General features: G+C 46.1%; 1 protein-coding gene across 1 annotated transcript in view; it reads left to right on the top strand.

The window, feature by feature from the left end:
- NOMO3 (NODAL modulator 3) overlaps positions 1–25,547 on the top strand; it is a 54,593-nt gene that overhangs the window by 13,426 nt on the left and 15,620 nt on the right. The window contains exons 7-19 of the mRNA XM_084881088.1: positions 922–1,074; positions 1,967–2,104; positions 2,408–2,497; positions 5,116–5,221; positions 5,400–5,550; positions 13,119–13,293; positions 14,895–15,036; positions 16,070–16,201; positions 17,310–17,446; positions 18,911–18,998; positions 21,964–22,027; positions 23,299–23,394; positions 25,245–25,463. Of these exons, the coding sequence (XP_084737214.1) occupies positions 922–1,074; positions 1,967–2,104; positions 2,408–2,497; positions 5,116–5,221; positions 5,400–5,550; positions 13,119–13,293; positions 14,895–15,036; positions 16,070–16,201; positions 17,310–17,446; positions 18,911–18,998; positions 21,964–22,027; positions 23,299–23,394; positions 25,245–25,463 (1,691 nt within the window). The remainder of the gene's footprint in view (positions 1–921; positions 1,075–1,966; positions 2,105–2,407; positions 2,498–5,115; positions 5,222–5,399; positions 5,551–13,118; positions 13,294–14,894; positions 15,037–16,069; positions 16,202–17,309; positions 17,447–18,910; positions 18,999–21,963; positions 22,028–23,298; positions 23,395–25,244; positions 25,464–25,547) is intronic.

The raw sequence follows: 25,547 nt of genomic DNA, 5'->3' as shown, positions 1-25,547 counted from the left end.
TTTGAAGCTGTGTCTCATTCTTGCTCAAGAAGGACCAGAATCAGTGTTTCAGTTTTTACCATGTATGTTTTATGCAGTTACAATTGATGGTATGGTTCCAGCCTAGGTTTAAAAATGTTTTATTTAAAACTCAGTGGCTTACATATTACGAATAGAATACATATTAAGGCTTCCATTGTTAATTGTATGCATAAAGGAATTTAGTTTATTACTATGAAGTTGTGTTTCAAAGTAAAGTGTGCTGTTAAAAGTCAGGATGCTGGCTGCCCCTTGTTGGCGGCAGTGACTGGAAATGAGCCTGTGGGGGCTGGTTCTGTTCTACTTCTGACACTGTTGGCATGGTATGTTCAGTTTATGAAAATCACTCTCCTGGACATTTAGAATATGTGTGCTTTTTTCCACATAAATCGTACTTTAGTTTAAAAAATAATGCATTATATACCATTAAACACGGGGAAAAGTAAGGCATGCTCATTTTTAAAGATAGAAACATACAGAATAGAGGAGTGGAAACAAAAGTATTTGGAAGGTGGAAAATGTATAAAAGAAGTAAAATGTCACCATACAGATGTAATTGCCATTATCTACATTTGCCATATTTCCTTTTACTTCATTTTGTGCATGAAAAAATAGTGATTATACTACATATGCAATTTTACGTTACTTTTTTTTCCTAGTTAATATTGTAGCTTAAGCATGTCCCCATGTTCTTAAACACTTTGTAAATGTTTCCCTCCCTCCCTCCCTCCCTCTCTCCTTCCCTGATTGATTGATTAACTTTAGAGAGAGAGAGAGAGAGAGAGAGAGAGATTGAGAGAAAAGTCGATGTAAGAGAGAAACATCAATTGGCCACGTCCTATATGTGCTTTTTGAATTTATATATACTGTTTCTTTTTTGGAAGTTAAAATCTTCTTTTGTAGGCGAGCACCACTGTGCGAGTGACCAACTCCAATGCTAACGCCGCCAGTCCCCTGATTGTGGCCGGATACAACGTGTCTGGCTCTGTCCGCAGTGATGGGGAGCCCATGAAAGGGGTGAAGTTTCTTCTCTTCTCTTCTTCAGTAACCAAAGAGGTAAGCAAAGGACAGTGACCAAAGGAGAGACTGAGACTATACTATATAAAATGCAGTTAAGGTTGATTTATAATCTCAGCATTTAATAACGTTGTGTTTTGCCAAAACCGGTTTGGCTCAGTGGTAGAGTGTCGGCCTGCGGACTGAAGGGTCCCAGGTTCGATTCTAGTCAAGGGCATGTACATTGGTTGCGGGCACATCCCCGGTAGGGGGTGTGCAAGAGGCAGCTGGTCGATGTTTCTCTCTCATCGATGTTTCTAGCTCTCTATCCCTCTCTCTTCTGCTCTGTAAAAAATCAATAAAATATATTAAAAAAAAAAAAAAAAAGAACATTGTGTTTCTCGGCTGACTTATAAGAAATGAATATCTATCCTGGAGACAGTGGAGTTTGGTGTAAAGTGCCCAGATTTTGAAATCAATCAGATCCATTTCAGACAAATCCCAGCTCTGTCTCTTACTAGCTGTGCGACTTTGGGCTAGTCTCTTCACCTCCTTTTTCTTTCTTTTCTTCTCTTTTTTAAATTTATCTTTTTTGTTATAAGTATTACAGGTGCCCTCTCTCCCCGTATTGACCCCCTCTCTCCGATCCCTTCCTCTCTCTAGGCCTTCCCCGCACTATTGTCTGTCCATCTGAGCTCCGTTTTCTTATCTGGAGAACGGTGACCCATTGTAGGATGGGCAATCGTGTCTTTTCCCCCCCCCAAGAAAACTGTGCCATTTTAAACTTGAATGTAAAGATTTTTGTTCCTTTTACCTCTACGATGCCTTAGATTTCCGAAAGACATATTTTGTGACATAAAACTTATGAAAGTTTTCCTGTCATGAGGCTATTTGATGACAGTCAGAATATGGAGGTGGATAAAGAAGTCATGTTCTGTGTTTCCTGGCCTAGGATGTGCTGGGCTGCAACCTCTCACCAGTGCCCGGCTTCCAGCCCCAAGACAAGAGTCTGGTGTATTTGTGCCACGTGGTCTCCAAAGAAGATGGCGCCTTCTCCTTCTCGTCCTTGCCAAGTGGGGGCTACACGGTGGTGAGCGAAGCAGTTTCCGCTGTTTGTGTTTGGGACTCTGAGATGCAGTCAGAGACGATGCCGTTTGGGTGGTAAGGGCTAATGGTTGGTCCGTGGTTTTGTGAACATTTTATTTAGCAGTTATTTAGGATGAGACTCTGGCCTTGGTAATAGCTTCAGAAATGCAGGCCTTTCTTTCTCTTTTAAAATCAGCAACAGAACGATAGTTCCTCTTGGCCTGCCTTGAACCCCTTGTCATTCGTGGGCTGCCGGACCGATGACTGATATTGATGGGTGAATCTTGTTATTGGCTCTTCTTTCCAGATCCCGTTCTACAGAGGGGAGAGGATTACCTTTGACGTTGCTCCTTCCAGGCTCGACTTCACAGTGGAACACGACAGCCTGAAAATCGAGGTAGGAGCTCCCGGTCTTCTGGAGGGACAGCTGTTCGAGTCCCCATCCCTGGGCACAGGTGTTGCAGACAAGTTTAAGAAAATAATCAGTATTATCAAGATGGGCTGTTGGAAACACCAGAATCGTGTACTCTTCTAGTTTAGCCTGGAATTCACTAGATACCTCAACCCTCTTACTACGTGTCTTTATCGTAGAGACTTGGAGCCCTAGGTATAGCTACTGATTTCGGGGAAACGTGTTTGTTGGGTGCCTGTTACATCGTTCAGGTACTCTTCCAGGGGTGGGCTTACAGCAGGGACAAAGCTCAATTCCTGTTCTGTGAGGATCATGTTCTAATGTCAGAAAAGGAATATACTCACAAGTAAATCAGAACGTATATTAGACAGTGATTAGTGTTCTCTAGAGCAATAAAGCAAGAAAGAAGATTACACGTTTTCAAGATTGAGCCGGGTGGCTGTCTTACAGGGTGTTCTCGGGAAGTCTCGCTGTGAAGGTGACATTTGAGCCACACCCTGAAAGGGAAGAGACAGGGAACCATACTAACTTCTGTGGGAAGTGTTTTAAGACAGAGGGAATGGCAGGTGCTAAGGTTCTGAGGCGTAGCGAGTTTGGGGGACCCAGAAGGCCAGGGTGGCTGGAATGGAAGGAGTGAGGAAGGGAGGAAGGGGACAGAGAGATTGACAGACAGATTGTTCCAGGCCTGGTGGGGCACTTTGGATGACAATTAGCCCCACTCTGGGTGAGGTTCTGAGCAGGGGAGAGGTGTGGTTCCTCTGGCTACAATGTTGAGAAGAGTTCCCGGGGGGCAGGGTGGAACATGGGACCAGTTGAGGCCATGGCAGTCAACCGGTGAGAGCTGGCAGAGCTAGGGCCATGGTGAGAGGAGTGGATAGGCAGCCTGGTAAACTCCCTAGGCCCTAAACTAGAGGGTACGTGTGCTTTTCATCGCACATCTTTAATTACGGAATTTTAAAATGATTATTGTAGCAAATTAGCTAGATAGAGCAAATCCCAAAAGAAAATAACAGTCTTTCCTAAATGGACCACCCAGGGTTACAGTTATTGAAAATATTAGATTTCAGTTGTTTTCTTGTAATGTTACATTTGAAAGTGCTGCGCTAAGGGAGCTTGCACTGGTAGGCGCTGGCGTTCAGGTGGCATGCTCCCTGGGGTCCTGACTCTGCCCTGTGAGGGTCAGCAAAGCACTTGACTGTTGTGCTGAGCCCTGGAGTGGTTAGAAGGGTGAGAAGATGAAGTTCTTGCGTGCTTCAGGGGCCTGTGGAGAAGAGCAGGAGCAATCGAGTGGAGAAAGACAGGCTTTTAAACAGAGAGGTGAGGGAATTTCAGGGATGAGAGGGCCTGTAAACTGCCTGAGGTCAGCCTTACTCTTCACTGTCCTCCTAACATGTGACTTAGTGCCTGGCACATTGTAGGTACCTAATAAAAGTGTTTGTTGAATGGATATATGGGTTATTAAGTGGATAAACCACATCTTTTTAGAAGGATCAAGAAAGGCTACCTGAATAAAAAGGAAGCTATTTTATTTTTTTTCAAGCTCTCTCAAATGCTGTGGCATATATTCATTCATTCATTCATTCATTCATTTTATGAGTTATTTATTGAGTGCCTATTATGTACCAGTGACTAAATCGGAAAAGGTCTTCATCTCTATGGACCTTACATTCTAATGAGGAGTAAACAACTATAATAAATTAAACAAGGACATTTCAGATACGGGTCATTTTTTTTGAAGAAGCTAATAGATTAGTATGATGGACAGTGTCTGGCTGGGGTTGGAGGCAGGGACTACTGAGATAGGATAGTCAGGGAAAGCTTCTCGGAGGTGGTGACAGTTTGAACTGAAACCTGGTTGAAGAAAAGCAGTGGCCTCCTGCCAGATCTTCTCCAGGTGTGGGCGAAGATCGAGGCTGAGGGAGCAGCTGGCGTGGAAGCCCCTGTGAGGGATGCACGTGGTGCACCCATGTGGTCAGCCTGAGGAACCAAGAATCGGGGTGGCTGGAACACAGAGGCTGCAGAGAGAACAAAGCCGTGGCCCTCATGAGTGGGATGGGCAGACACAGATAAACCAGCTACAAAACGCTGTGGGCAGTGCAGCAGCTGGGGTGGAGTCGTTAAGGGCTTGAATTCAGGATGTGATAGGAAGAGGCAGGAGAAGGGCTTGGGGGACCTTGCTGAGGTGAAATCCACAGGACAGACTGATGTTGAAGTGATGCTGGGTTTAAGCTTGAGGGCTTAGAGAACACCAAAATGGGATGTCTGGAGGGCGGGGGAAGGAAAGGAGAAAGGATAGGGAGACTCTCACCAGTCTGACTCGGTGATCTTTAGCTGGGGAAGTAAATCTATAGATCTGTTTTATTCAATTATTTGACACACATCAATATGTCAAATGTTGGGAATACAAGAAAGGAGACAGACTCAGGGAATGTGCCGCCGGTGTGGGAGCCACTTGTATAGGTGAGCTGAGAAAGGAGCATGGCTGGCACACGGGACTGTGAGAAACCAGTGTGGGCAGACGTGCTGAGCGATGGTGTGAGTGGCGTAAGGGAGACATTTGCAGCTCATGCACCAGAACCTTCTTCCTGTTCTTCATCTTCCAGCCCGTGTTCCACGTCATGGGATTCTCTGTCACTGGGAGGGTCCTGAATGGGCCCAAAGGAGAAGGTGTTCCGGAGGCGGTGGTCACTCTGAATAACCAAATCAAAGGTGGGCAGACGTGTTGGCCCCTGAGGCTAGTGTTTGATCACAGACAAATGGAAAGGAAACAAAATCTTAATGACTCTGTGGAAATATGTCAGCTTTTTGTCTCACGTATTCTTGTGAATATGGAGGGCTAGGCAGTTCTTGGTTGGCTCATCTTTTGCTGGTGTGTTTTGTTTCACAGTCAAAACAAAAGCTGATGGCTCCTTCCGTCTGGAGAACATAACCACCGGCACATACACCATCCATGCGCAGAAAGAGCACCTCTACTTTGAAACCATTACAATTAAAATTGCACCGAACACTCCTCAGCTGGCTGACATCATTGCCACAGGGTAAGGTTATCCTGTTTGGGTCTGGGAGTGCCAGTGCTTATGTCAGCAGCCAGCAAAGAACAGTCATCTTTGATCCGACTATTTCGGCCAAGGAGCCACATGCAGTCTCAGACTCCTGTTGAGAAGTTCAGGCTGAAAGATTAGTGCTAAGTCTTACCAACTGAAAGTACTTAACAGGTTGGATTTTTAAAGAAAAGGATGTTTCGTGTCTGACTTCACATCTGCAGGGACTTCCTTGGCCTAATTCTTGAGGATTTTGGAATATGCTATAGTAAGTTGAGAAGGTTTGTTGTAAGATGCTCTGAGCTGTTGTCATAGTTCTTTCTGCTTTGTTGTTTTTATAGCATTTGAGGGGACATCCTGTGTTGAATTTGTGTAGTTTTATCAGGTAGTGATAATGTGTGGTGCAGTGAACCCAGGCCTTGGAGTCACATCTCAGATCTTCCTCGCACTTGTGTTACCTGTAGAGTGGGGATGCTAATGTCTTTCTTGAGAGTAATAGTTGCTCAATAAACAATAACTTAGACGGAGACAGACAGAGTCTGCTTGGAGAGAGGCAGCATGAACACCTACACAAGTGGCTCCTCCACTGACGGCACATTCCCTGAGCAGCAGGTGTGATGGTGGCGTAAAGCTTGGTGTCGCTGGCGCATGAAGTGCTGGGCAGGCAGAGGAGGGGCAGACCTCTTCACACCCCATTGGAAGTTGGGAGCTTTCTCCCCTAGGGGCCCAGGGGCCGGGGAACAGTGTGAGCATGGAGGGAACACGGGTAGACTTGTGGTTAGTGAGGCACTCCGGTGGCACGGTGGAGGATGGCTTTGAAGGGGACAAGACTTGGAGACAGAGGTCTGAAAAGAGAGTTGGTGAGGTCTTGCCTTATAGGGAAGGGAAGGGCAGGATGACTGTGGTGCCTCCGGCTGTGGGCAGGGAGAAGAGCCAGTTAGATGATGGGGGTTCAGTTTTGGAGTCTGCAGGGCCACTAGGTGGAGCTCTCCAATAGATGCTTGAATGGAAGGTAAATCTTTAAGATGTGGCTGCAGGTGGCAGTCAACAGTAGAACTGGAAATCAGTAGACCAGGAATGAAATGCCAGTGTTTGAAGGGTGGGTTTTAGGTATGAAGTAGTGCCTGATGGCCAGGGAGATCCAGGAAGCTGAGCCGTGAAAACAGTCCATTTGCCTGGTCAAAGTTGGGATTCAGTGTCAAATGGGAAATCAGGAAATATATCAACATGGAACTTGGTACAGTGTCTGTCATGGAGCCTCAGGACACAGTTCTTGGACTTACATTCTTCCTCTTTCCCTTCATAAACATGTTTTAACAGCTACTCTGGGTGAGGCACTGTTAGAAATGCCAGGTATATAATAGTAAAAAGAAACCTAACACCCCAAAGCGGGGGCTTTCATCTTACTGGGGAGACAGACTCAAATGAGTAAATTTGTGATTGTAAATGATTGTAGGTGTGCTGGGCAGAGACCGGGTGCTCTGAGAGGAACTTGATTTAAATGGGGAGCTGTGGGAGGTCTCTCTGGGTCGCTGGGACCCTCTGGAGGACTATAAGTTAGCCAAGTGAAGAACTTCCCAGGCAGAGGGATCAGCGTGGTCACAGGCCTGGAGAGGGGAGGAGGGAGCTCTCTGGAAGGCAGCCAGCGTGGCAGAGGCAGTGGTGAGGTGGGAGAGTATGACTCGTAGCTAGCTGTCTTATGGCTTATCCCCAAATGCAATGGAAAGCTGTTGAAGAGTTTTCAGCAAGCAAGTGATATGCATCAGATCATGTTAGAAAGGTTTTTTTATTTTTTGGCTGCCCTGTGGAGCATGGATCAGAGGGAAGCCAGAGTACATAATGGAGGGACTAGAAAGGAGGTGGTGACAGTTGTCTGTAGGAGGTACGGTGGTGCCTGTACAGGGTGCTGGCAGGGGAGGGAGTGAGAAGTAGAGATTTGACAGGTATGGAGAGAGACTCAATGGGTCTTGTGCTGTTGGAGTCCCAGGTTGCTTATTTGAACAACTGGGTGGATGGAGGAAGTGCAGTTCATGGAGAGGGGGAAATACATTTATATTTATTTTCTTTTTTTTTTTTTTTTTTTTTTTTTTTAATTTTTTTATTTTTTATTTTTATTTTTTTTTTAAATCAATCTTTATTGTTCATATTATTACAAAGGTTCCTCATTTCTTCCCCCCTCCACCAGGTTCCCACCCCAACCTTTGCCCCCTCCCCATCCCCCATTGTCCTCATCCATAGGTGCACAGTTTATGTTCAGTCTCTTCCTCCCTCTCTTTCCCTGATAGTAAATCCCTTTTCAGATAGTAAATCTGTTACTTAGCATTTTCTCATATCAATAATACCTCCACATGCCCAATGATACACTTCACACAAAAGACATTTCCAAATAGGTCAACCAGCCTCATCCAGGCCCCACCCAAGGCACTCACAGATCAACACCCCAGCGCTATACTAACTGAACACATCCAGATCTAAGCCTTCATCACTTGATTCAGCAGACCCTCAAGTTCCCGCAAAAGTTTCCAGCCATGTCTGAGAGGCAGCCTTGGGCAGGTACAGGCGAGGAGCGAGCTGTTTCGGGCCTGGCTGCTCCGGGCCTGGCCTCTGTTGCTCTGGTTCGTTCCACAACCAGCTGCTCCGGGTCTGGTCACTGCCGCTCCTGACCTAGTTGCTCTGGACTTGGCTGTTGCTGCTACAGGCCTGGCCACACCCGACCTGGCTGCTCTGGGACCGGTTGCTCCGGTCCCGGCCGCTCCGGGCCTGGCCGCTCCCAGCCTGACAGCCGCTGCTCCGGGCCTGGCTGCTCCCAGCCTGGCAGCCATTGCTCCTGGCCTGGCCGCACCAGACCCGGCTGCTCCGGGCCTGGCCGCTCCCAGCCTGGCAGCTGCTGCTCCGGGCCTGGCCGCTCCCAGCCTGGCAGCCGCTGTTCCTGGCCTGGCCGCACCAGACCCGGCTGCTCCGGGCCTGGCCGCTCCCAGCCTGGCAGCCGCTGCTCCGGGCCTGGCCGCTCCCAGCCTGGCAGCCGCTGCTCCGGGCCTGGCCGCACCAGACCCGGCTGCTCCGGGCCTGGCCGCTCCCAGCCTGGCAGCCGCTGCTCCGGGCCTGGCCGCTCCCAGCCTGGCAGCCACTGCTCCTGGCCTGGCCGCACCAGACCCGGCTGCTCCAGGCCTGGCCGCTCCCAGCCTGGCAGCTGCTGCTCCGGGCCTGGCCGCTCCCAGCCTGGCAGCCGCTGCTCCTGGCCTGGCCGCACCAGACCCGGCTGCTCCGGGCCTGGCCGCTCCCAGCCTGGCAGCCGCTGCTCCTGGCCTGGCCGCACCAGACCCGGCTGCTCCGGGCCTGGCCGCTCCCAGCCTGGCAGCTGCTGCTCCGGGCCTGGCCGCACAAGACCCGGCTGCTCCGGGCCTGGCCGCTCCCAGCCTTGCAGTCGCTGCTCCGGGCCTGGCCGCACCAGACCCGGCTGCTCCGGGCCTGGCCGCTCCCAGCCTGGCAGCTGCTGCTCCGGGCCTGGCCGCACAAGACCCGGCTGCTCCGGGCCTGGCCGCTCCCAGCCTGGCAGTCGCTGCTCCGGGCCTGGCCGCACCAGACCCGGCTGCTCCGGGCCTGGCCGCTCCCAGCCTGGCAGCTGTTGCTCTGGGCCTGGCCGCTCCCAGCCTGGCAGCCGCTGCTCCGGGCCTGGCCACACCAGACCCAGCTACTCCGGACCTGGCCGCTCCCAGCCTGGCCGCTGCTGCTCCGGGCCTGGCCGCACCCGACCCGGCTGCTCTGAGCCTGGCCGCTCCCAGCCTGGATGCTCCGTGCTTGGCTACTGCTGTTCTGGGCTTGGCTGCTCCCAACCGGCTGCTCTGGGCCGGGCTTCTCCGGGCCCAGCCACTCCGTGTCTGGGTGTTCCTGGACTGGCCACCCTGGGCTTGGCCGCCTCTGCCTCAGGCCTGGCTGCCACTGCCCCAGGTCTGGCTGCTCCAGTGCTGGCCGTTGATGCTCTTGTTCTGGCTGCTGCTGCTCTGGGGCCTGGCCACTGCTGCTCCGGGCCCAGCTGCCACTGCCTTGTGCCTGGCCACTCTAGGCCTGGTTGCCGCTGTTCCAACATTCTGTCCCTTTTTTCTCTTTTTTTTTTTCTTTTTTTTAAAAAAAAACAAAACGCATTGATGTTGCAATGTTGGCTGGTGCATTGAGTTCTGACTTAGTCTTTGATTTTTCAAGATCTTCTTTGTATTCTTTCTTAAGTAATTTTACTATCATTTGCTCTCACTTGATTTCTTCACATTGAGAACTTCTTTGGTTTCTTCCTCCTTGTCCTGGGAGCTCAGCAGGTTGGCCTGTGGCACCCCTTTGTTCTCCGCGGGCTCCCGCGCTGCTCCAGCCTGTTGCCGGGGTCGGCGCCGCCCAGGAAGCAGCCCCCATCCTTGGCTCCGTTGCCCGCGCTCAGCAGTCGAAGGCTCAGGGGCACCCCCCCCCCCACTGGGGGCCCCGTCGCCTGGCTCCTTGCTGGCGCCCGGCTGGCCGGTGTCCGGCAGGGGCTCCTGCTCCTCGTCGCGTTCCTCCAGTCTGGAGCTTTATTTCTCCCTCCCACTAGGGGAGTCCAGGATCAGAGTCAACAGACTGTCCTCTGCGCACAGTGTGCGCGACTCCGGGGGCTCGGCCTTTCGCCGCGCTCCCAGGACTCCACCTCACAGCTCCGTCTCCCCCTGCCCGAGCCTGGGTCCCCAGGGACTGGCCCAGACCTGGAGTTCGGGGCGGTCTGGACTGAGGCTCAGAGCTGCCGCCGGAGGCTTTGTTTCTTCCGGCTAGGGTAATCCAGCATCAGAGTCAACATTCAGTCCTCTGCGCGCCATGTGCGCGCGACTCCGGGGGCCCTGCATTTCGCTGTCCCCCGGGATTGTCTCCCCCTGCCGGAGCCTGGGTCCCCAGGTTCTGGCACATACCTTGGGGCTCAGCGCTGCCGGTTCGGGGGTTCAGCCCAGGCTGGGGGTTCTATTTCCTTCCTGCTGGGAACGCCAGGCAGCACCCAGCCCTCTCCTCCTCTCCGGCTGCGACTTCTCCGTGCGCGCGTGCGTGCGAGCGCGCAGCATGTCTCCGTACCTTAGGCTTTTTTTCAGCTCCTCTGATTTTCCTTCTGGTTTTCTCCCTCCTTCCTATTGTAGAGTTTTCAGTCAGTCGATTACCTGTAGTTCTGGGCAATGTCCACTCTACATTTTAGTTGTATTCCCTTGAAATTGTTGTGAGCTGCTGCGGCTAGGTGTATACCCGAGCAGCCATCTTGGATCCTCTCCTATATTTATTTTCTTTAAAATGGAATATAGGGGTCAAAGAAAGGAAACATTTGTTGAGCACCTTTGGGAAACTTTATCATTTTTCTTTTGGGCCAACATGGCACAATTGCATTTTAATTTATTGTTGTTTGTTAAAAAAAAAATAAATCTTAATTTATTTGAAAAACAAACTCTGACTTCTGTCCAAATGACTATGAGGATATAGTTATTCCACAATACACAAGAATTAACAGTTTTTATTCATAAATTATTAAGCCTCAATGAAAGAGTTTATTGACACAAATCAATTTTTAAGGCCTTCAATATAACAAATACGCTCCTACCAGTTTTTTGTTTTTTGTTTTTAGTTTATTTTTCTAAACTAAACCAATATACATTTGAGGTTTAGGGTAACTGGACACTTCTCTTTAATTGGGAATATGAACTAAAACAGATCTTATGCTTAGAATATTGAAAACTTAGAAGAGATTCAGCTTGAAACAAATAAGTTGACATTTGCCCTGACATGGACATGAATTAGGAGATTGTCAAAGGTCCTTACGAATAATTTATCAGCCGAAACCGGTTTGGCTTAGGCGGTCTGCGGACTGAAAGGTCCCAGGTTCGATTCCCGTCAAGGGCATGTTCATTGGTTGCAGGCATATCCCCGGTAGGGGGTGTGCAAGAGGCAGCTGGTCGATGTTTCTCTTACATCGACGTTTCTAGCTCTCTATCTCTCTCCCTTTCTCCTCTCTGTAAAATATCAATAAAATATATTTTAAAAAAGAGAATAATTTATCAATATTCTCTTGTCTTTTTATTCCAAAAGTGCGCAGTAGAGGAATATGAGAACCAAAGTGCATACCTTTTCATCTTCATCAGGGGCTAGCACACTTTTTCTGTAAAGGGTCAGAGAATAAATATCTGATGCTTCTTGGGTCTTAATGGTCTCTATGATGGTTGCATTTGATTTTTAAATGATGATTGTTGAAATTATTTTTGAAATAACATTTGATTGATTCCTCACCAGCCCTGATGCCATAGATAATTCCTAAATGAATAGTTGTGGCTGTGTTTCAATAAAACTTTATTTAGGACATTGAAGTTTGAATTTGATGTCATTTTTATGTATCATGAAATATTCTTTTGACTTTGTTTTTCCTTTAACCCTTCAAAAGTGTGAAAATGAAAATATGAAAACCATCCTCAGCTCAGGTCCATCAAAACGAGGTGGCCACTGGGCTGGACCTGGCCACTGGGCTGTAGTTTCTGGCCCCCCACACCAGGTCGTGAGCTCATTCAGCTGGGTCAGTCACTGAGAAATGACTGCTCTTTATTGTTCCCAGATTTCACACACACAGTATTCCTCCATTTTGTTGTACCTTCTGTTGTTTTTTTTTATTTGCTGCAGAGTGGGTGTTCCATTATCTATTTCACCCATGATTACCCAAAGTTGAGTCCAGCACTTTGTTATCTTTCTGTCAGAATCGACAACCAATTTTTTTCTAAAATGATTCTTTAAGATTAGAAAATGTAACCTTTAGTCCATTGAGGAAGTCGTTGTGGCCTTCAGCTGTGGTAGCTTACTGTACTTGGACACATCAGCTGACGGGAAAAGGAAGAACATCACTGAGCATGGTCTTTGTTGGTCTTCCTCAGGGGCCTCTCCAGACACACTTGGGGGCCCTTTGCACACTGCTCATCAGCCCAGTCGGACTCATTACCTTCATAGGGCTTGTCAATTACAAGTTGCTTTTCTCCTTGCTCCTAAGGAGTTCAGCTTTAGCTTTGCATTTTTCTAACTTAATTACCTTTTATGTTTAGATCTCCCAGATTGCTCCTCTTATCCACAAATTATTTGTAATCACAGGCGAGGAAGTTGTCTTTGATAACTGCCTTGTTTTATGGCCTTGGTAATGCCACACTTTCTTAGGCAGCTTACAGCTCTTGCTTTTAAGGACTAGCCCACATTCTCAGTCGAGGCTGCTCCATTGCCAAAGATTCATTTACCTGAAACATTTTTTTATCACCTACAGATTTTCTAAAAGTCACTTCCACTGTGGGAATTGTCAGATGTCACCCAGAACACACACCCAGCCCCGCTTTGCACTCTGCCTTTTCCCTTATTAGAAAGAGGTCCGACCTTTCCTAAGGTTGCCTTTAAAACTGGAACCATTTGGGCTACATTCCTGACTTTTAAGATGAAACTAGTCTCAGGGACAAGGGCTGGAAGACGGACATGTAATTTTGGTTGATAAGCACCCCTCCTGTTATAATTGAGTTCTCACTCTGGAATGAATGGTCCCCTTGTTGCAGGTTCAGTGTCTGCGGCCAGATATCAATCATTCGCTTCCCTGACACTGTCAAGCAGATGAGTAAATACAAAGTTGTCCTGTCTTCTCAAGACAAGGACAAGTCTGTGGTCACCGTGGAGACGGATGCTCATGGATCATTCTGTTTTAAAGCAAAACCAGGGACCTACAAAGTACAGGTATGATGAATTTTATTCTAGTTAAGATATTTGAAAAAGAGCATTGATTTTAATATATATATATATATATATATATATATATATATTGATTTCAGAGAGGGAGGGAAAGGGAGAGAGAAAAAGAAACATCTATGGTAAGAGAGGACCATGGATTGGCTGCCTCCCGGACGCCCCCCACTGGGGACCGAGCCCACAACCCAGGCATGTGCCCTTGACCAGAATCAAACCCGCGACCCTTTGGTCCACAGACTGACGCTCCATCCACTGAGCCAAGCTGGCCAGGGCAAGAACATTGATTTTTAAAAGGGTTATTATTAGCCAGAATGCATTAGGGAAGGAGCATTTCCATTCCCAACTTCTTATGTTGACATCTTTACATTCCTGCATGTCACTGTTAGTGGAGCAGACAGGCAATCAGTTTAAAAATGATGGGACAGGCCTTTCTCTTTTCCAGTGTGATGTTTATTAGGGCTTAGTATCCGGCTGCCAATCAGACCTCCACCTTCTCAGGCTTTTGGCTGCTGCAGAATATCCATGAGTCCCAAAGGAAATTAAAATGAACTCTTTATTAATGGCAGCTCAGTGACTTCCACAGTGCATGGCTTCTGGAACCCGAGGCCTTTCCCTGCCTTGCCCTGAATGGTAGATGCTGGGCAGGCACCACTGGTTTCTCCGTCTGGGCAGGCACAGAGGCTGGGAGACCTTGGGCCTTGGTCTCACTGCACAGTGAGCACAGATGAGGCCAGCAGGCAGGAGACACAACAGAACCAGAGGTCAGTCCACTGCCTTTCAGTGCAGAGGCCCTGCCCACAGGGAAAGGCCGTGTCTCAGTGGATCTCACACCCTCACCCATCGAGCCAGCTGCTGCTCCTGCCCCTGAGAAAGAGCAAGTGAGAGAAGGGAGAGGGCTGGGACTCTAGGACAAGAGGATTCTTCTCTCTGAGGAGATGGGTGGCAGAACAGTGTCTCCCTGTTCCCATCGTAATGTGGTGTGTGAACTGACAGCTCCTTTATTAGACAGCAGCTTCTTGCAAAGCTGGCCACGTTGACAAGCCTTTGGAAGCCCTTTCAGAATAGGGACTTATCCAAGGAAGGGCGGTTCCAAAATGTAATCCTTAATAGGGATGAAAATGTGACCATTGCCTTCTTTCCCCATCCCTCTCGTTAGCCTGAGAAATGCCCGTAGAAGAAAAGGAAGAGGAAAATGGCGTAATTTCACTATTGGGCATCCAAGCAGTGTTGGCAAGTTCATAGCTTATGTTACGTGTGACCTCAAGCCAGGAAAAGGTTCAGGGATTAAGTGTGTTTTCCACCCCGTGTTCAGGTGATGGATCACAGCTTGGGTGTCTCTGGAGAGTTGTGCCCGATGGGCTTTCGTGTACACCAAGGCACTGCTGGGGATGGGTTTTCTATCTGATTAGAAATGTGTTGTCCTCACACTGGCTACTTGCATATTTGTTGTGACTGTAAAGCTCGGCCTAGAAATGAACCTTTGTCCTTGGGAATCTGTTTGACCTTGGGCCCCGATGAATGTTCTGGTGCCCTGTAGGCCAGCGGAGCAGCAGCCCTGATGTAGCTGACGTTGCCCTGTGTGCCCACAGGTGGTGGTTCCTGAGGCAGAGACCCGAGCGGGGCTGACATTGAAACCCCAGACGTTTCCCCTCACCGTGAAGGACAGGCCTGTGATGGACGTGGCCTTTGTGCAGTTTTTGGCATCCGTTTCTGGGAAAGTCTCTTGTTTGGGTAAGATGTCCATGGAAAGCCCGAACAGATGGTTTCACAGGAGCAGGCCTGTGGGGGCGGGGTGAGCTTTCCCTCTCGGGGCAGGTTAACGGTGAAGGCAGAAGCTGCTCCTGTGCAGTGGTTTGGAGGGTCATATTGCATCTAGTTCTTTTTGAAAAATTGCCACAGTGTGTCATAGAAACATTTCTCTAGGAGTAGTTTTGCTTTGACTCCCAAAAGAACATGTGGGTCTCGTTTTCTCCCGCTGACTCCGAAGGAAGGTGGAATTAGGCCCAGGTTTCAGTCCCAGCTCTGTCACTCTCCAGAAAGGAGACTCAGCCTTTACTTTCCCAACCTCTGTTTTCTTTCTGTTAAGTTGCAATGCTGCTGCTTCCAGAGGGTTTTAATGAAGTTTAAATGTGGTCATCAAGAGGCAGTGTAGCCCAGTGACTACTTCAACTCTGAAACCAGACCACATGGGCCTGAACCTTTGCTGGGTGTCCTGGGGCAAATTGCTTAACCTCTCTGTGCTTTGAGTCCTTTATCTATAATGTGGAGGTGATAATAGTACCTGCCTCATAGGCTTGTTGTGAGAGTCAAATGAGTTAGTGTATCTATATATAGCCTTTGGAAGTACTTGGGACACAGCAAAAGCTATGTAAATCTTTGCTATTATTAGTAATATTAATATGATGATGATGATAAGAGGCCCAGTTCTATGCCTAGTATAAAGTGGGTATTAAGGTTTCATCACCTTTCTCTTTTTCTCTGGCTCCTCTTGGTGCTCCATAAATATTACTTTTCCCATTTCAGGAAATGGTGGAGCCGCTTTCCCCAGTAGTGGCTTCTTTGCATGTCCAACATTGGGGGGGGGAGGGAGCGGGGGGGGGGGGTGGTATCGTCTTTTTAGAATCAAGCAGCTACATGTTAGCTTTAAAGGAACCCTGGCACTGGCCTTCAGGAGATAAAAGGTAGCAAGCAGCACACAGAGGTTGAACGTGTGCTCTGGTTCATGAGGGCAGTCAAATGAGGCCCTCCTGTCTTTTCTCTGCAGACACCTGCGGCGACCTGCTGGTGACCCTGCAGTCCCTGAGCCGCCAGGGCGAGAAACGGAGCCTCCAGCTCTCTGGCAAGGTCAACTCGATGACTTTCACGTTTGACAATGTGCTCCCTGGAAAATACAAAAGTAAGACACCAAGACAGCCTCTCATGGCCCTCACACGCCCTCATGGCCTTCTTTCTAAGCGTTCTAAAACCCAGCTCCCAAAATGCATCCCAGATGTATACTATGGCTTGTTTAGCTCTTCTCTGACCTGTGACCTTGAATGTGCTTTATTTAGCTGAGGTCCTAGGAACCAGCTGCCACCATATCAGCATAGCCCACACAGTTCTCTTTGGGGAGGGTGCCCTCATTCATGCCATTTTATTTCTAAATGCTGAAAAAGCGAGTGTGAAGTGATAACACAGTGTGTTGCCATTAGCAGCTGTGTGACCTTGGCCTCCCTGAGACTCAGTTTTCTCATCTGTAAGACGAGTGATAGACTTCCTGCAGGATGTAAGACTAAATGAAATACAGGTGTAAAGCTCTTGCACAGTGCCTGGTAAGCAGTGGGCGCTTGCAAACACCGGTTCTCTTTTTCCCTGCCTTTCTCAAGAAGCTATCCATTGCCATATTGTATTTCTGCTTTTTCAAAGCTCAGCTTGGAGCTGCTGGCAGAGAATAGCTTGTAAAATCTACTGCTTTTTCTGGGGAATCGCATTTTCCCTTATATCAGGTGTCGGCAAACTATAGCCTAAAGGCCACTTGCCTGTTTTTATAAATTAAGTTTTCTGTGAACACCACTATGCCCATTTATTTACATATTGTCTATGGCTGTTTGTATGCTGTAAATAGAGTTGAATAGTTGGGACCATGTGGCCTACAAAGTTGAAAATATTTGCCCTGTGGCTCATGACAGAAAAAGTTTGGTGATCTCTGAATATCTTACTTAGCTTGATGTTTAGACACAAGCTTCTGTCTTGGTGATTTTAATGGTCATTGGTTTCAATTTTTCTTTAGTAGTTACTTCTAAGCATTGCTATTTGTGTGTGTATGTGTGTATTATATTTGTTTTATGTGTATGTGGATATATATATATATATATATATATATATATATATATGTGTGTGTGTGTACATATTGAAAGTGTGTGTATGTATACACACATTTTTTAATAACTAGTGAATTGATTAAAATTTTTTCCAGTGGTATTGCTCTATGCCCATGTGTCTCTTTGTGTTGTGTGCTTTTCCAGTAAGCATCATGCATGAAGATTGGTGCTGGAAGAACAAGAGTCTGGAGGTGGAGGTCCTGGAAGACGACGTGTCAGCGATTGAGTTTAGGCAGACGGGCTATATGCTGCGATGTTCCCTTTCTCACGCCATCACTCTGGTATGCGTGGCTTCTGAGGATCCTCTTATTTGGAAGAGCACTGCTTTTGGAGAGCAAGAAGGGCTGGTGTGCCAAGAAGATTATAACCATAGTCTAGTCAGATGTCCTTTTCTGCCCCTCCACTCAACCACCTAATACGGAAAGCTTCATCAGGAGCATTTAAAACACCTCAGTGGAAGATGCCTTTATTTGGGGCATTTCCTGGCCTCACATTAAATTCTAACTGACGATTTGGGGGAGTCATTGATGCTACAGTGGTTTTGTAGCCTTGGGCAACTTCATTTAATGTTTCTGAGCCTCATTTTTCTCCTCTAAAACTGAGATCACAATATTCATTTCTCAGGGTTATAGGAAGGTTTAAGTAAAGCTTTAATGCATTTAACATTTCCTTGGCATACACCAATATTAGGTATTAACTGGTGCAGCTGACTGAGTTTCTCTGGTATATGAAGTCAGAACTGTTAGACAGAATCTTATTCTCTTATTGGTGTGGTCTTGCTGGCCTGATAGGTAGTGTACCATAGGGATTTATGGAAAGGAAACACTGTGCAGACCCATAGAGGTCCATTTATGAATTTTATATAATTTTTTTTACTGGAAGCATTGGTAAATGTCATTGTCAGATGCCAATAGAAAAACTGAGGCAAATGGCAATTCAGTGACTGCTATGTTAGATGCTGAAGAATTGAAAATGGTGAATAAGTGATTGACATTTAGGAATAAGTGATAAGACGTTTGGAAGCCATGCTTTCCCTTAAATCCTCCGTTACATTTCTGTTTCCCTTAGAATAAGATCCACATTCCTTAATGATGGCCAACAAGGCCCACCACCAGCTCCCATCTTACCTCCTACCACTTTCTACCTTGCACACTCAGCCCCACAGCACACAGGCCTTCTCCAGATCCACAGTAAGCTCGCTCCCTTCTCTGGGCCTTTGCACATGCTCTTCCCTCTTGGAATGCTGTATCTTTTCCAGAAATGTTTGCACTTGGTTATTCTCATCATTCAGGCTACAGCTCCAATGTTTCCTACTCAGGAGAGGCCTGCCCTCAGACCAACAAGCTAAAGACACCTACGGGGATCGCTCTATATCCAGATCCCTGTTTATTTTCCTTATAGCTGTATTGCTTACTAACTGAAGTCCTCTAATTTTTTTGTTGACTATATTGACTTTCTGCCTACCAGTTAGAATGTAAGCCACTTGAGAACAGGAGCCTTGTCAACAACCAAAGCCCAGCTCCGGGTCTATCACAAAGCAGGTGCTCAATAAATGTTAGTCGACCAAATGAAAAGGAGCACGTTTTTGTTGGAAGTTTTTGAAGGTTTTTAATTTTCCTGTGGCACCCAACTGCTCAAATGATTAATGGGCAAAACAGATGACTGGTTCTGAAACAGAAATATTATTAATCATCTTGTGTCTCCATCTCCCCTGGTAAGTCATTGTATTGGCTTTGGTCCCTCAGGAGTTTTATCAGGATGGAAATGGACCTGAGAATGTGGGGATTTATAACCTCTCCAAAGGAGTCAACCGCTTCTGCCTGTCCAAGCCTGGTGAGTCTGGGAGGATTGATGTGCTGCGTGTTAGGGAAACAGAGAGGCACCCGAGGATGGTTTTAAAGGCATTTCTCCCCACCTCGGTTCTATTTGCATCAAGCTATCAATTTTGGCTGTGGTCATTGTCCTCTTGTTTTTCTAGGTCTTTCCTCTGGAAGGAGTAGTGTTTTTACCCAAAGGATTAGAGCTGGGGCCTGGCTAGTCTCTTGAGTTTCAGCTGGGTAGACCGCTGGGCCCTTTCACTTTTTTTTTTTTTAATTTACTTTTCAATTACAGTAGATATGTAATATTATTGTTAATATTATTTTAAATATATTTTTATTGATTTCGGAGAGGGAGAGAGGTGGAAGCACCAGTGAGAGAGAATCATTGATCAGCTGCCTCCTGCACACCCCACACTGGGATTGAGCCCACAATCCGGGCATGTGCCCTGCCTGAGAACTGAACCGTGACCTCATGATTCATAATTTGACACTTAACCATTGAACCACACCAGCCAGACGACATGTAATATTAGATTAGCTTCAGGTGTATAACAAAGTGATTAGACCCTTTCAATTATAAAAACATTACGCTATTGGCCAATAAAAATTGGATCATCTCCCACCTTGCTTAAAATACTTTGGTGGCTTCTCGCTCTTTTAACAATTTTGAGATGCAATTTGCAGACCATAAAATTTACCCATTTAAAACATATAATACAATGATTTTTAGCAAATTTACCAAGTTGTGCAATCATCACTATAAACCACATTTTCTTCACCTAGTAATATCCTTCATACATGTTTATAGTGAATTTCCTCTCTAGGCAGTAATCAGTTTTTTGTCTATATTGATTTACCTTTTTTTGGACAGTTCATATAATTGAGATCATACAATATTGGTTGGTATTTTGTCTGGGTCCTTTCACTTAGCATAATGTTTTTGAAGTTCATCATGTTTTGGATTCCATATTGTAGCAGGTATTTGTAGTATGTTCCTTTTTATTGTTAAATAGTATTCCATTGTGAGGAACACAATTTCACATTTTGTGTATCCATTCACTGCTTGGTAGATACTTAAGATGGTGGATATTTCCAGTTTGGGGCTATAATGAATAATGTTGCTCTGAATATTTGTATACCTTTGTGTGAAAGTCTGTTTTTATTTTGGGATGGTAAATGCTTAGGAATGGAATTGCTGGATCATATGGTAAATTTATGTTTAGTTTTTTAAGAAATTACCAAATTGTTTTCCAAAGAAGCTGTATGTACCATTTGATATTCCCGCCAGCAATGCACGAGGGTTCCTGTTTTTCCACATCTTCACCTATTTTATTTACTGTCTGTCTTTTTGACTATACCATCCTGCTAGGTGTAAAGTAGTATCTCATTGTGGTTTTATTTTGTATTTTCCTAAAGAATAATTCAGTGACTTCTCTTGATTCTCCAGGTAAAATACAAAATCTTTAACCAGACCTTGGGCTCCTATATAATCCAACCTGCCTGCCCTTCTCTCCGCTCCATGCACTCTGTTTTTATGTGTTTTAGTGAGGATGCCTTTGGCTGCAAGTAACAGAATCTGTACAATAGTGCCACCAAGATGTGGGGCTGAATTTGGCTTGATGATAAAGTGTGGCAGCATGTGGCTACAAGCAAGGGTTCGGTGGCTGGTAGAGGTTAGGGTTGGTGTCTTTATGATTCTTTTAGCCTTTTCCCTTGTGTTTTCAAGATGGCTGCCATCTTGTTATGGTTAAGGCAGAAAGACCAGGAGAGGGACAAGCAAACATTTTCATGCCACTTCTCCTTTATGTTTTATTAGCCAGAACCGTGTCACATGGTCACTTACAGCTGCAAGGGAGGCTGGGACAGTTGCCTTATGTTGCCGAGGCTGGACACATTGCCACCGTAACCATAACCCAGGTCTGGTGTCAAGGAAGGAAGGACAGCTGTTGGGGAAGCACCTAGCAAGTCCTGGATTTAGATGTTCTTGCTTAAGTGCTCTCCCTGTGCCTCACACTCCACTCTTCACCCCGCTGTGCCTTCCTACTGTCACTTCTTGGTTCAGTCATTACTTTCTAGGGGTGGGAGGGCTCTCAGTGTCATTTATATCTCCCTGTCATGCTGCTGCTCACAGCATTCAGTTCTTTCCTTTACTGCACTTAGCTCATAACTGGTCTGCTATAGATGTCAGATGCCTCCCTCTGTAGACAATAAGCCCCAGATGGCAGGGATCTACGTGTTACTTGCTGTGTACCAGTACCTAGCACAACACCTGGCTTATTGTAGGTGCTGGTGCATTAATATTTATCAAATGAAAGAGCAAATAAAATGAACGGAGAAACCTAATTTCTTTCTACTAGGAGCTGAACTGGGGCTTACACTGTGATCACACAGCAGAGGTGGTTTGAACTAATGTCAGTTTTTGTAGGACATATTACAAAACTGTGGGTTAATAACCATTTGGTGGGAACACATTGTTAGACTTTTCTTCTTTCTGAAATTGACTATATTTCTCTGGCAAATGATGCCATATGCTCCTAATTGAGTGTTACCCTCATAAACTTCTGGCATGAGAGTGTTTTCTGTGATTGTTTCATAATTTTCTGGGCCTTTCCCTGCCCCATACCCTTTTTAGGAATATTTATAGAGAAGGAGCTCAGGCTATGATTATCTTTTGAATTTTTAACAAAATCTGTTAAGTAGAAAATTCTCAGTCTGAGTTGTAGTAATGCCCTTTCTGTTCCTCTTGTGCACATATTTGTTAGCTTGGTCTGAGTGGATTAAACTACTGTGCATTGTTAAGTTATAGAAAGGAACATCCCGAACTTGTCAGTAGGCCATTAACTGGTTTGGGTCAAGGGTAAGAGCCATTGTATATTGTGGGTCTCAACTGAGGTGGTGCCTTTAGATTTCAAATGTTGGAATTGCTTGGCATAGTGGATGCCTGTCTCTGAAAATGCCCTTTGCTTTCCTGGCTGCAGGTGTTTACAAGGTGACCCCACGCTCCTGCCACCGGTTTGAGCAAGCGTTCTATACCTATGACACGTAAGCTGGGGCTTCTCTGCTCTGTGTTTGTGTGACTTCTGTAGAGAATGAGTGTGTGTCTCTTTTTCAGTCATTTCTGAGAACAAAAGGAATTTTTTTTAGTTTTTCTGGAAGAGGTTAGGTTAGGTATTAAAAAGTTTCTAGATAAGGATTTCAAGATACTTGGGGAAATTACTATTTTTTAAAAATTAAAGCGTTTTTATTTTCCAATTACAGGTGACATTCAATATTATTAGTTTCAGGTGTACAGCATAGTAGTTAGACATTTATATAATTTATGAAGTGATCCCCCCAATAAATCTTGTACCCACCTGGCACTATGTATAATTATTACTATATATATTTTTAAAATATATTTTTATTAATTTCAGAGAGGAAGTGAGAGGGAGAGAGAGATAGAAACATCAATTATGAGAAGGAATCATTGATCAGCTACCTCCGGCATGCTCCACACTGGGGATCGAGCCTGCAACCCAAGCATGTGCCCTGACCGGGAATCAAACTGTGATCTCCTGGTTCATAGTTCGATACTCTACCACTGAGCCATGCCGGCCAGGCTAATTATTACAGCATTATTGACTATTCTCTATGCTGTATTTTTTGTATCTGTTGTAACTGCCAATTTTTACTTCTTAATCCCTTTCCCCTTTTTTCCTCCACCCAATTCTCAACTCCCATTTCCCCTCTCACTACCCTGTTTGATCTGTATTTATGAATCTGTTCCTATTTTTTTTAAAATTTAAATTCTTTTTTGTTTAAAGTATTGTTTTGTTTTGTTTATTTTGATTTTTAGATTCCACATATAGGTAAACTCATATGGTATTGGTCTTTCTCTGTCTGATGTATTTAACTTAGCATAATACTTGGATAAATTATTGAGAAAATGGAGATAGGGTCTCTTACCCAAGATTTTGTAAACCAAAGATGGAAGGCTGTGGTTTCTAACTAGATTAAAGATAATTGTCAACTCTTCTTCCGGCCCTCACTGATAGGACTTCCTCCTCAAGCTCTAGCCCATCATTTCTCTACTTTTACTAATGCTTGTGGGTGTCACTGGGGATTTGAGTGTAAAGTTTTGGAGAAGAGAATTCGTTTATTCTTTAAAACCCTGATATATGTACTTCAGGAGTTATTTTGGCCTACACTAAGAGCAATTTCATGTAGTGTATTTCAGGGTCAGGAAGGTAGCCCATAAAGGGTGTTGTTTGTGATCCTTTGAGAATGACTAGGTGATATTGCCTGTGTTTTATTTCCACTTCTGTGATTTATAGGTCTTCACCCAGTATCTTGACGTTGACAGCCATTCGCCACCATGTCCTTGGAACTATCACCACTGACAAAGTGATGGATGTCACTGTGACTATCAAGTAAGACTGGTGTTCTGCGGTGGGCTGAGCAAGGGCGGCTGGTGGGTGAGGCCTGGGGGCTTCTCTAATAGATTCTCTGAGAACTATTTTTGATTTCTTATCTCCTGGTGTATATACAAATGGCCCTCTCTCTTATACTGACGTGACATAGCCATAAATTAGCAGCAGCCTTGATCCTTTCCTTTTATGATTCACGAAATAATTTGGGATGAGGAAGAGCCCTCTGACAGCTCGTTTCATGCCTTAAATTTCTGTTAGAACTCTCTATACTTCCTGTCTTTGCTAGGGGAAAAATAGTCTCTGGTTTATTCATTGTATTCAAGTGTTTTTAGCAAATTAAAAAATACGCCTATTTTTCTTAGACCTTCTCTCAAAGGCTCAGAAAAATATATATAGTACCTGATGTAGGAAAGATCATGAGAGAATGGACACGAAAGGCCGTGCCTCCCTGAGGGTCAGGTTCATGTGAATGTGACCTTTGACAGGAATTTTTGCAGTGTGGTGAGGTGACACCCAGTTTTCTTGAACCCCAGTTTTCTTGAGAAATGAAAGTTTTGGCAACATGACAGACTTTGTCAAATAGAATGGAAATAGGAGTACCTTCACCTTAGTTGAAGTTGCCTTTCCAGCTAGGTTTCGATTTTTCTGCCCACCACCTTTTCACCCATCCATCCTTTCTAAAATTATTTCTTGAGAGTCTTTGGTGTGACTGGGCATAGACCACAGCTTCTGCCCTAGACTTGTGGGGGAGGCAGGTAGTCCAAGAACCAGACACAGAGCTGTAAGATTACAAGTGTGATAAGTGCTTTGAATTTGAACTTGTTGGCATTGGGGGCATTCAGGAGAGGTGAGCTGGTAGGGGCCAGCCCATGTTATCCTTTAATACCAGCGATCATATGATTCCTCTACTTCAATCTCCAGGGGTTTTCTATTCCACTCAGAATGAAATCGAAGATCTGAAGCCCCAGTTCCCTCAGGGCTTCCCTCTCCCCCAACCCAAGGACTCTTCCCTGGGGCCCTTTCCCCAGGTTGCCTGGGTCTCCTTGCTGACCTTGAGCTCCCCATCCAAGACTCCAAGGACTTTGCACTTGTCCTTCTCTTGCTTGAGACTCTCCTCACCCAGAAAGCCACATGGCCCACTTTCTCCCTTCCTTCAGGATTATCTGATCCGAAAGGCCTTGGCTCACTCCCTAAAAATAGCACCTCCGTGCCCCCAGCACTCTCTCCTTCCATGCTGCTTTATTTTTTTCATTGTACTTGTCATGTGACATGATTTTTCCTTTTTCTGTCAGCCTCTTCCCACTAGAATGAGGACTTGCCAGAGTTAGGGAATATCTCCTGTCCTGTATATGACTGTATCCCAGGGCCTGGTTCTCTGGCAGAGGGTGTTCTCAACAGGTTGAATGAAAGGCAGAGGATGGCAGCCTGGGTAGAACTCATGTCCTCAGAAAATCTGCCATGTTTTCATCCAGCCATAAAGTCAGTGGTATCTCATTCCAGCCAGGACCTACCAAATACTACTACCATTGCACAGAAGTTGAGCCTTTATTTTTAATGTTTTTATTGATTTTTAGAGAGTGGAAAGGAGAGGGATAGAGAGATAGAAGCATCTATGAGAGAGAAACATTGATCGGCTGCCTCCTGCACGCCCCCTACTGGATATTGAGCCCATAACCTCTTGGTTCATGGGTCAGTGCTCAACCACTGAGCCACACTGTCTGGGCCACTCTTTATTTAAAAAAAACAAAAAACATGATTCGTATATTCAAATCAGGAGAAGACTGTGCCATGTGGTGGTCTGTCAGCTGTTTGGTTTTGTTACCTGTGGGCTGCTCCTTCCTTTCCTCCAGGTCTTCCATTGACAGTGAACCCGCCTTAGTCTTAGGCCCCCTGAAGTCTGTGCAGGAGCTGCGGAGGGAGCAGCAGTTGGCTGAGATTGAGAGCCGCAGGCAGGAGCGGGAGAAGAAGGGCAATGAAGAAGGTGGAGAAGGAAGCACCAAACCCCTTGTCCAAGAGATGGTGGATGAGTTGCAAGGTCCCTTCCACTATGACTTCTCTTACTGGGCCCGGTAAGCTTTCTTGTCTTTTCTCTGCAGTGTCCTCTGTTCTGATTATCTTCCTAATGGGGGGACAGAACCCGCCAAATTGAACTC

This window comes from Pipistrellus hanaki (genome assembly GCF_964339955.1).
Source record: "Pipistrellus hanaki genome assembly, chromosome: 4".
NCBI lineage: Eukaryota > Metazoa > Chordata > Mammalia > Chiroptera > Vespertilionidae > Pipistrellus > Pipistrellus hanaki.
This window is presented reverse-complemented; position numbering and strand designations above follow the sequence as displayed.